This window comes from Anticarsia gemmatalis, chromosome 26 (genome assembly GCF_050436995.1).
Source record: "Anticarsia gemmatalis isolate Benzon Research Colony breed Stoneville strain chromosome 26, ilAntGemm2 primary, whole genome shotgun sequence".
In the NCBI taxonomy this organism is placed as follows: Eukaryota; Metazoa; Arthropoda; class Insecta; order Lepidoptera; family Erebidae; genus Anticarsia; species Anticarsia gemmatalis.
Window position 1 is genome coordinate 230,372 of NC_134770.1, and position 12,466 is coordinate 242,837.

The 12,466-nt window shown below is 34.6% G+C and overlaps 1 protein-coding gene across 1 annotated transcript; it reads right to left on the reverse strand.

The window, feature by feature from the left end:
* Positions 1-7,360: 7,360 nt before the first annotated feature.
* Positions 7,361-10,131, reverse strand: LOC142984225 (zinc finger BED domain-containing protein 4-like). The gene is made up of 2 exons (XM_076131674.1): positions 9,692-10,131; positions 7,361-9,349 (listed from the first exon to the last, which is right to left on the reverse strand). The coding sequence occupies exons 1-2, from the start codon at positions 9,816-9,818 to the stop codon at positions 7,551-7,553; spliced, it is 1,926 nt and encodes a 641-aa protein (XP_075987789.1). The 5' UTR covers positions 9,819-10,131; the 3' UTR covers positions 7,361-7,550.
* Positions 10,132-12,466: the final 2,335 nt, after the last annotated feature.

A 12,466-nucleotide genomic window follows, 5' to 3' on the forward strand; every position in this document is an offset into this window, starting at 1 on the left:
TTTTGGGAGTTAGACCCTTGCGCATAGTAAAGGCATGGTTTCCAATTATTATTATATGATAATTTATTATTAAATTATAGCATACCCACTAATTACTCAGACAACAAAGAGTAAGGAGTAATAAAATATTAATCATAATTATGATATTAGGTAGAAAACTTGTTTGTCTGCGGTTTCAAACGTCGGTACTTTTCTTACTGTTCATAAACCACATAAACAATACCTAATAGCATTAGGTAATAGCTTTTCCCGCAATTCTTCTCGCGAGGACTAACTGAGAAAACCTATTAAGAATAAAAAACTCCTGTCTTTCTCTGAGATTTTCATCAACATTGGTATCACAGACTCATCTCTATACGAGATTTCTTAAACAAAAAACAAACAAAATTTGTCTGATAATGGATCGAATCCCAGCCCTTGTGATAAACAGTTTATGCTACCGCAGGAGAAAATTAAGAGAACTTTTTGCTCAACCCGGGAATCGATTCCGAGACTAAAAATTCGGTAGTTATCATGCCACACTTAAATCATAATGACATACAAAATCGTTAATAAAAATAGGAAAAAATTTCTTTCGGGATAAAAATAGGAATAAATTATAATAGGAAAAATTTGGAATATAAGTTCAAACCATTTAGAATATATAATTCTGCCTGTCCCATTATCTTTCACAGTAAAGTACCGTAATGGTAATTATTAACTAATTACGTATTATCGTTCCTAATTACTTGTCGTTACCCGGTAGTAGTCGGGGGCATTCGGGGGCACTCGGGGCCATTCGGGGACCATCGTACAAATCTTTTCGGACCTTCAAAAGGTCATTCTTAATGATCGCTACGACAAACGCATACTAATTTTTGTCGTTTAAAAAGTGTTTTAGAAAATGTACTTTTAGAAGGAAAAACGTAATCGTTGTTTGGGATTGTTAATTCTGTTTTCTAAGAATTTAAAGTATTTTTCTAAAAGGTATAATATTTTTTTATATAGCCTTAAAGTGCGAATGAAACGGAATGAAGCCGCCGTTGCTACGTCTCCATCAACATCCATCCTTTTCTCAAAGCTAACAGCGCTCACTGGATATCAACGATCTGTAGGTAAAGCACCATCAGTCACAGATTGTACATAGATTGGTGGTTGCTTAGTAGTATTTTAAATGAGCGTTTTCTTGCTTGGAAATAATCCCCAATTCTCACGTGTCTCTGTTTCATAGCACCCGTTTAAAGTCGTTTTCAGTTGGTAATCCATGTCAAAGGCTTTTCCAGCTTAGACAATTTTGATGCTAGGTTGACGACTAACTACCTACTTATTAAAATATAAACACCGTTTTGCATGCTTAATTTGATTTTCTTTTAATTTTAATTTGAAAGACCCCTCCCGCACTAAGAATTGCTCTTGTATCGCGGGGGTTTTACAAACATACAAACAACGGACACAAAGTACAATCAGACCTGAAACAACTATTTGTGGAACACAAATAAGCTGAATCGAACCTCCCGACATAGTGGAAGTAGCGTGACGATCATCTTAACTATTGCGCTACAGAAACCATGTATCCATTTTTTTTATATTTGGCCTACCACGCAGTAGCTTGTAGCTAAATTCAGACAACACAAACTATACTGATCGTTTGCCAACGAATAAGTAGTACAACTGACCTACACACTCCCAAACTAGGATGTGTTATGCAACCGACCTCTTTTATAACAATCGAAGCCTCTGTCTCAAGCCAAATAAAACGGCACGTGAAATGTAAACACACGTGGTAGTTGTTTGTTTAACACAAAATACTTAAATTGTGGTATATTTTGCAATATTAAAATCGTATATCGGTATGTTTCATTATACCATAACTAGAGGCCGCTCGCGACTTCCCGTGTAAATCTTCTTTTTCTTCTATGATTTCAGCGGGGATTTGATTCCTGAGTCACATAAAGTGTTGGTAGTAATAGTAGCCCGGAGTTTGGTAACGTTTAGCCACTATATGGAATTAAGATTATTAATGGCGAATTTTGTATCGTGTTTGACACCTCTGCCTATACTCTCGGATACAAAAAGCGTGATGTTATAAAGAAATATCAGCTACTCTTTCACTTAAAGTTTTAAAATTTATTCAAACAGTCATTTTACGGACTCTGGAGTCGAACTTACAATATATAAACATACAGACCCAACATACCACATAGTATAACCTTCCTGAAAATCTACTAATTAGCACGAACAAGTCATCGAACCCGCTACCTACAAAACAATACACTCATAAATAAAATAAACTAAAACAAAAAGTACTGGCACAATGTTGCAAGTTATTGTTGACTACCCACCTGCTTGTACCCAAGGTTTTAAGAGGGGACATACTACTAATACCAGTTTCTTATGAGGATAAACTGTACTGTGTAGGGTTGCCAGTGTTAAGTTATTTGACACATAACTTAACGCGAAATAAATAATTTCTGAGATGCTACAGTGTATGTGAAAGCGATTGCAGAATACGTATTTTTTTGGTATTAAGATCAAAAATTTATATTCAGTTATAGGTATAATACACTAGTTCAGCAGGTAAAGTCAGTGAGAACTGTCAATCAGTTGCAAATTCGGTTCCTTGTTCGGTCACACTAATTTTAACTCCGACCTAAACGTGTATTATTTTCGGTGTAAGCGTATTGTAAAATATACTTAATTATTTTTACAATAATTATTTTTATGTCACATAGCTTAACTTGATCCATAGTTTTAACGTTTTTAAATAGTTCTCAATACACTAGGTATCTATCTAAATATCAAAATAATTTAAACAATTAATCAATAAAATTTACCTTCACTCTTTTCCAAAACATTCTTCTTCTGCAACACGTCTAAAAGTCACAGTACCTAAAGTACAGTATCTTGTTCTAAATAACTTGCACGTGGCAGCCCTAGCACACGACAAGGACAAGTTGTAAGTTGGTATGTGTTCGTGATTCTCGTCACTTGTGCTTACGTCATCTGTAGTGTAGATCACTTATACACTACCTATACAAGTATACATTACACATTGTATAGTATTGTATAGTGTATAATGTATAAATGTTTATAAACTGCATGTTTGTGAGTTTTAGTATAGATATTAATAGTAGTAAGGTACAGGCCATATTTTTCTTCTGGCCAAATACGACCCAGGTACCTTATTTAGTAGATGTGGATTTGTACTTATATTGTCTTAATCTTATTTGCGGATATTTATGGTCTTCCATTTTAGCCGATAGAATATTAAGTTTTGAAGAAAACAAATAGTCTTTATCTTGTGATATCTTATATTAAATATTTTTTTGGATTATTAAATGCAAGTTAGTTTAGTGGACATTTAAATGACATATTATAGACAATATGTTAACTGATATATCATAGATAAACAATTAGAAAGTTACATGTTATAAAAAAACACGTCTAAAGTACATTTCGCAGACATACGAATATTTGTTGCACTTCAATGTATTTCAAAATCTAATCTAGGAAAAATGAGCAATCATGCCTATTACCACTACAAATTATCATCTGGAAATCAAACCTCAGACCTCTCGCTTATGTGCTACTTTTAGACTATCAAGGCATGATAAAATCTCAGTTGATTTAACAAGTGGTACCACTAAATAAAATATAAAAATGCTAAGTAAAGCCCTTTGGGAAATTACATTCATACCACATTTAGAAATTATCTGGTTAGATTTCATTTACACTGAGAATTATACTATTACTCATTTGTTAGAAAAATGTAAGCAAAATTAGATACTTTTCTTTCTTAGTTAATTTTTTATTTAAAACTATTTTATGCCATTGGTTCTCCCGTATTTTTTTTATTATAGGTCATTAGCTTCTCTCGAACAAACCTATCACTTTTCGAAACTCTATAAAAATTGGTTCAGCCATTTTGATGAATATACTTTCACATAAATTCTATAGTTTTAATATGCATCGTGATTAAAAAAAGGTATGTACTGGAATTCGATAGATTTGGAGAAGTTGTAATTAGACAATGGAATGGAGAGCACAGATCGCGGGTTCGAATTCCATTCAATAACTAATGTGTAGTAGATGCTGATAATGTAACGAGGTAATAAATAAATCAATACGTTATTCATAATCTTAAATTTATTTTTAAATTAAACATATTTTGTCGATTTTTTAGTATTATGAAACCCGTTAATTAAAAATTAATCATGTATATAATATTTTGGGTCAAATCTTGTCAAAAATGCACTTAATATCTTTAAAATGGTCCTTATGACCACATTGTAACAAGAAATATGGTCGATAAATATTCCTTTTTTGAGAACTATTGCAATATTTGCCATTTGAGTTTAAGAAAGTGTAATGATGTTGATGCAATTTCGTCAAGGTCGGAATCCGGATGGGTGACCGAGTAAAACTTGTACTTAATGACTTTAAATACTGTTTATTACACGTTCCAATTTCGGACAATGATATTGGTAGTATGTATGAATTGAGATGCATCAAAAGAAACATATTTTAGCAAGTTTTATAGAGACAGTTTGTCTACGCCCGAAAAAGCCCGATGATTCGAATAAACAAAATTCTAGTGCAATATATGATATGGTTATTAACTGTTTGGTTCCCAATTAAAAAGATTACTAAGGAGTATCATTTAGATGATAATAAAATGGAAAAGAGAAAGTATTGTAGTTAGAGTCATTTATCTATGCCTACTCTCATGAGCTATTATGAATCTAGGAAAGCTAGGAGTTGAAATTATTAAGACAGCAAACAACTCTGCTCATTTTCAATTAATTTCATACTTTTTTATATTCAATATTGAAATAATTTAGAAAATTGACGTTAGTTGCTCTATTGACAATCTTTTGACCATGCAACGAGGGTTTTAAACCATTAAATGCGTTTCTGCAATCTCAGTCACGTACAAAGTTGTCAATAACTAACCATTCCTTTGAAAACCAACCTTAGTACTACGACTACAAAGCTCAAATTAGCTTAGCAAAGTTTCATATGTAGAGTGTTAACTTGGAATTAAAAATATCACACACAATATTAGAAATAGACTTTATTACTTTACTTTTAAGGATCAAAATGCTTTAACTAAGGGATGTGTGAAATGTTATGAATTGGAGTTGATTATGTCATAGTAATTTGAATCTTATGTAGTAGTGTTATGGTATATTATTGTTTGTGTTAAATAAATATATTCTTTTAAATAAAATCCGGTTTTACTGTGAGTAAACGGTATTGAGTGTAAAATATTGGCAAATGTAGTATTACTAAATAGTAGGGTTATATCAAGCTTGTAACTTTAAAGGGATAAGCAGAGGGACTTATGTATACGGTGATACCTTCCCAAAAGTATACATGTTGGCTATTAGATTGATGGGGTAGGCAGAAGTGTATGAACTAACATCCCAAATTTTGCATTATACAAAATTAAACCAACCCGCACTTGGCCAGTGTGGTGGACTCAAGGTGTAACCGTAAAAAAGTCACTTTGGATACTTTACCAGACTCTATTGAGACAGACAGATACTATTGAGAATACTCTATTCTATAAGCGACCCGGGAATCAAACCTGAGACCATGTGAACCGAGATAGTTAACAGAAGAGAAACTCAAAATAAGTCTTAAAGTAAGGCAACAATATACTGCCAGGAATCAAACCTAAGACCTCAAAATATAATCAAATGGCCGGTACCAACCAACAAATATTTATTTAAAATCTACAAAACAATCTCATGATCTTGGCATACAAAATCATCTTCACTATAACCTCATGACGTAATTCTCTATTAATTCCAATGATCTAACGTTATAACAAAAACAACGGCTTTTTATATTTGATGTTCAATCAATCAATATTTTTTTATAATGACACGATTTTGCTATGGTATTGTGAAGTGAATATATACTACCTATTTGTATTGTAACTGCGAAAGTACATACCTACCTCTGTCTGTTTATGAGTATTTACTTTCCGACTAAATTACCAAGTCATCTTATCAATTCGAAGCCTATCAATCAAGAAAAAAAAATGTTTTTTTTTACTTACTAGCTGTGAGCAAAAATTATTATTATGCTATCTTTAAGAAAGATGATTATCTTAAAATGTTACCTAACGTTTCGGCGCAGGTTGCACTCACCGTGTTCGCAGGTGGATAGGCGAGTGCAACCTGCGCCGAAACGTTAGGCATTTTAAGGTAAAATGAGTGTTCGCGTTAATTCCCGCATCCATATATCAATATTATATGTATGTATATTAAACATGCAACGCGAGAGTTTAAAAGTTGAGATGACTATCGCGTTAAATTGCAAGTCCTAACTTATTTAATGCCGCGAATTTTATGTAAAGCCTAATTAAAACCCTTGACTTTCCGTTTCACATAATTTGGTACTATACCATGCGAAGAAGAGTCTATTCGTTGATTAGTTAATTCTTATTTCGGTGCACAGATTGTTCTTAAACTAGATTAACAAAGAATTTTCTTTTGATAATTTTACACGGACAAATGGGCCTCTCCAAGATGGTCTCTATAATCAAGTAGTGACAAATATTTAGATAGTGAAACAGTTAAAATACACGCCATATTATTTCAACAGTCAGTGCACCGGATGTCGTAGGTTCATTCTCACACGCGACTATTATGTATGTATGTATGTTTTACACAATTGTTTAGCTTCTGATTGTGTTAGTGGCCGTTGTCTACAGTTATTTGTATGTTTGTAAAATGTGAAATTAAATTATTTATACATACATAAAATCATAGGAGCAGATCTTTGTCTGTTTCTGGCGTTTTCTGCTCTATACCTATACACTGGGTATGATCCTTACAAACTTACCTTCATTTATTCACATACATACATCTTGTCATACAGGACCGCCGGTTACGAGTACTACCCACCTGACTTTTTGCAAGACATAACTCATTTATTTAGGTTAAATAAGAGCTATCAGAGTTACAAATAATTATTTTAGCGCCAGTTCGAAAGACAGAACGAATAAAAATAAATAGAAATAATCAATGCAAAATAGGTCTTTGACAGATGGATAATATCAATACTAATATTATAAAGCTGAAAAGTTTGTTTGTTTGAACTCACTAATCTCAGGAACTACTGGTCCGATTTGTAATATTCTTTCTGTGTTAGACAGCTCATTTATAGAGGAAGGCTAAAGGCTATATATCATGGCGCTACGACCAATAGGAGCAGAGCACCAGTAAACAATGTTCCTAAAAAGGGCAATTTTTGACCCATTATCTCTTATGAGCCGCAAGCGAAGTTGCGCGGGTCATTCACTCATAAACTTATGAATAACTATTCCAGGTTTAAAACCTGGTATAATTTTATACCTCAGTACATCTTTATTAGAGATGAAACGGATATCCGGTAACTATCCGGTATCCGGCCTATCCGGCCTTGTTTTAACTATCCGGCCAGATACCGGATAGTAATACAGTATCCGGCCGGATACCGGATAGTTAAATTTTTACACAAGGCAAATCATACTCCACACACATCAAAAATGTTTGTTTTATTAATTAATATTTATTAGTTTAATACTCAAAATTAACAAGTGGCAAATTGTGATGAATAAATACCAAATTTTCCGCGTTTGTTGGTAAGAGGCGACTTCGCTTGGCTTCGTATACCAGACCAGCTTCTGAAAATAGCCTTTCGCTGTAAACGCTACTGCCAGGTGCTGAAAGATAAATTCTAGCAAATCTTGACAACTGCGGGTACTGATTTTGATTAACTGACCACCAAATGTATGGGTCGTGATTGCGATCGATTCGAGATGTCTTTAAAAAAAAGTCAATCTCGTTAGCAATTGGATTTTGTTTTTCTTGATCGTGGCCTTCACTACTATTATCCTTTGCCACTTCATCGAAACAGTTCCAAAAAGTGTCATGAGCTTCACGTGTGACCTTGGATCCAGTTTCATCTTCTTTCATTCGTTTAGCAGGTGTTGAAGATGGCGATGATCTTTCACCGTCAGAAGAAGATTCCTCGCAAGAGTTTTTTATATACTCTATCATGATTTTCTGTCGGGCTTTTTCAGTTTCAAGAACTCCTAAATAATCTGACTTGAACCTTGGGTCTAAAAAGGTAGCAATTAGGTAGTTTGGATTATCTCCTAAGGATTTAAAACGACTTTCCAATTCAGCTTTCAAAGAAGCTCTCATACGAGCTAAGTCTGGTGTTCTTTGTGCAGTCTCATTTTTGTCTAAATACTTTTTTAATGCAGAAATATGCGGAATCGCCTCGGATATACAGGAAAGGCCAGAACTTGTAATTTTCGTTATTTCTTCAAATGGTTTTAAAAGATTTATGCACTGCTCCATTAGGCCCCATTGTTGTATCGTCAAATTAGTGAGTGTGTCATGTTCAGCGACATAAAGAGAGATAGCCCTTTTTTGTTCCAACAAGCGTTCTGCCATGTAGTAGGTAGAGTTCCACCTCGTGTTGATGTCCTGCACTAACTGATGCTGCGGTAAATGTAACTCCTTTTGAATTGCAAGCAATTTTTCTTGTGCTAAACTTGAATGATTGAAATGAGTTACTAGACGTCTTCCAGTAGCAATCACGTCTAATACTTCAGCTTGGACCTTCATTGCCTCAATAACAACTCGCTGAAGTGAATGTATGAAACATCTAGCAGAATCATACTCTGCAACTCGAACTCCTTTTACCATATTAGCGCCACTATCATGGATTAGTAAATGAATTTTATTTCTATCAATATCCCAGCGAGCAGCAATAGCGTTCAGTTCCTTTGCTATATTTTCTCCAGTGTGTGATCCTGAAAACGGTTTCATAGCAAGAACGCCGTGTTGCAGTTGAAATTCCGGAGACAACCAATGGGCTGTGAAACTCAAGAAGCTGGAACTATTGTGCAGGCAGGTCCAAATGTCAGAAGTAACAGAAACTGCAATAGCTTTTGAAATGTTTGTTTTAATTTTGTCGTGAATTCTATTGTAGATATCGGGCACAATTTTTTGAGAAATATAAGTGCGACTTGGTAATTCATAACGAGGTAGCGCTTGTTCTAGAAGCCTTTTAAACCCAACCTTTTCTACGATACTGAACGGCTCGTTATCTAGAGCAATCATTTCTGAAATTAAATAATGATATTTCTGGGCTTTGGCATCATTTACATTCCAAAGTAATTTTCTTTCAAACGATTCCGACAGTGTTAGTTGTTTTTCTGCTGATGATGACGATGCACTTGTGCTGGGAACGACATGTACCGGAGCCGTAACAAGCTTTGAACTTTCACCAGTTTTTTTTTTATTTATCAATTTAAACTCCTCTGGATGTTTGGACTTCAAATGATTACTCATCGCTGAAGTACCTAATAAATGACAAAAAAAAACATACTTTAAAATATTGAAGGTTTCCGATTCACAATGTACATCAATAAAAAAAAAGCTAAAGTCATAAACTTGCATTCATAAAATTGGTGAATGTCGTTTTATTTAAATAATTTAAACTAATTTCAAGTAAGGCCGTAGTAGTAGGTACGTAATGAAAATAAAAATGAAACGACACATTGACCAAAATTTTGTTATACTGGTACCTACTAAGTTTGTTTATTAACAAAATCAGTTTAAGAATATAAGAATATACATATTTTTTTGTTTTCATATCTTTTCGTTCAATTGAAGCAAAAACATAACCTCTAAAACTTACGTACCTGCCTTTTTTCCTTCACCACCTCGAGAAATTTTAACGTGACACAACAAACATACCGCGTACTTGTTATCGTCACTGTTTAAATCAAAATATTGCCATATTAGCGATCGTGTTTTTGAGGATGACATTTCTTGTTAATCTATCAGAATTCAAACATAAAATCACGACGACAAGTGATAAACAACGAAATAAACAACAAACGAACTGAGAAACAAACACAAATTGACACGCGCGATAACACTCGAACGCCCCCGAGTCGACCCGATTCCGCTTACGTCCGCCGAATGCGCGTGAATATTTCCGATCTCGTTCACCGCGCGAATATTCAAATCAAACTGATCGCGTCAATGCAATAAAGGGCCGAATATCCGGCAGCCGGATATCCGGCGCTCCGGCCTAGTAGCTTGCCGAATATCCGGTATCCGGTATCCGGCCAAACTACTATCCGTTTCATCTCTAATCTTTATTCAGCAACAAAACGACGGGACTCTGTTCAATAATAGTTTAAACTTCAATAAACGCATATAACTAGTTTTATTTCTAGTTTTATACAATTTATGTAATAACTTGACTCATCTTGTTACATAACGTCTATTGTTTGTTATAAATAGACGACAATGTTATAAAAAACTGTAATTAATTGCTTCATTAAAGATATCTCATTGTTTCTATTGACACCTAGTATAATAGAACGGCGCCAAAAGCAAAATAATTAACTTAGGGGACAAGGGGACAAATGTCTTGCAACATGTGTCACCTATGATGTCTGGTGAAGTGTCGCGATTTTGCTAGACTTCGATCGACATTACTGTCTCTGTGGCGCAGTGGTTTACGTCGCCACGCCGATACCACTGCGTCGGGCGGTCGTGGGTTCGATTCCCACACGGAGCAATTATTTGTGCGACCCACAAATAATTGTTTCGGGTCTGGTTGTGCTTTGTGTCCGTTATTTGTATGTTTGTAAAAGTCCCCGCGACACAAGAGCAATTCTTAGTGCGGGAGTTGTCTTTTTAGAATCAGAATTTTAGAATTAATCCAGAGTAGACTTGGGAACAAAATGTCTTGCAACATGTGTAGCCAGAGACGGCGGGGGAAGTGCCGCAATGTTGTTGGACATCGTACTACATGTTTTGCTTATTGATAGGGATATACGAGTAAGTCGCGAAATTTAAAGCGATATTGCCAGGCCTTAGTTAACATGTTACTTATCGTGCAGCCTTTAAGATCGTGAGCCTTTAAGATCATCATGCCGTTAACGAGTACTTAAGAAGTCCCGTCTCCCGTTTTAAATTCCTTCTTCTAAAGGTAAAAAGCGGAATAATTAATTCTGCAATCTTTTGGAGCCGTGACAAAATCAGGCTACTACGCCTCGAGTTAAAAAATTCGACATTTTACAAGTGGCCATAGGTTAACCTTGCACTGTAAAATTTCTGTGGTCTCATTCATACCATCGTTTAAGACGTCAGCACACTACGGTTAACAGTTTGCGGTTTTGATAAGGGCCTTGCCAATGATTTATGGTTAAACGAATAAACTAATATACGTCATCACTGAATACTGGGATAACTTGTATATTTTATTCTGTTTGCTATAACTGATATAATACTGCCTCTATGGTCCATTTGGTAGGAAAACAACAGTCTATTCACCAAGTTTAGTAGGTATTTGATTCCTGGTTTAAATACAAAGTGGAAGGGTCTACCTAAAATCAAGCTTAAGTGACTGCTCTTATCGAGGTCCGGGATTTAATTCTCGGGTCGTTCAAACAGATATTAGGTTTCCCAAATTAGTTGTTAGAATATGGATAATATAGTGTATGTAATCTAAAAAATGCAGTAGATAGATAATATATAGTGTCCTGGAGTTTAATTTAGTAGGTAGAAAAAAAAGACCTCCTGTTACATGTAACTAACAATATCCATTTCGAAAAGTAGACGTATTAAAACCTTTCTGCAACCGCTTCAGGGTATAACTAGTTTTATTCTATAAAAATGAATTACTTGGCTGACTAGGTAACTATGTGACCTTCGCAATATCTCGCCGCGTCTCTGAGTTACGAAGAGGCAATCACCATTAATCACTGTGTCAAGGGCTTACATCAAAATGCACTTGATTTGGACAATACGCATATTTGCATTTGTGTATTTTTCGTTTTAAAAGTCTGGTATTACAATACTGAAGTCCCGTAGGCACAATTAAAAATAATGTATCATGTATTTAGAACGAAAAAATTACACTAAAGTAATTTGGTAATTTACGTATAATGACTTAGTGTTAATCATCCTTAGAAAGTCTATAAAATATTTAGCTAAAATGATTATTACTCCATTTCATGGGCCGTACATGCGTCATGAAAAAATATCGTCACTGTTTTGATTTTCCTCAATAAAAGCCATATACCTATGCTTTTGGGGCGTTCATTATCGTTGCGCTCACCGGTCTGTATATGGTCAATGGGTTAAGCAACCCTTGGCGCGGTCATTCAAAAGATCGGTGACCGCTTCGTGGTATTTGAAATGACCGTCTACGTGCTTTGGAGGGCACGTAAAAAGTCGGTGCCAAAGCATGTGTGTTTAAATGACATAAAAAAATGATTATATACCTTGAAAATAACTACAAGATCTCCACATTTATACACAATAGATCAACGATTTACGTCAAATGACTCACGAAAATCTGTTCGAAAAGAACAATAAAATAACCTACAATTTATTAATACAGTTATCAAAACCACAGCAAAACTCCTTTGTCTGTACAATGAGTAATTTCGCATAAT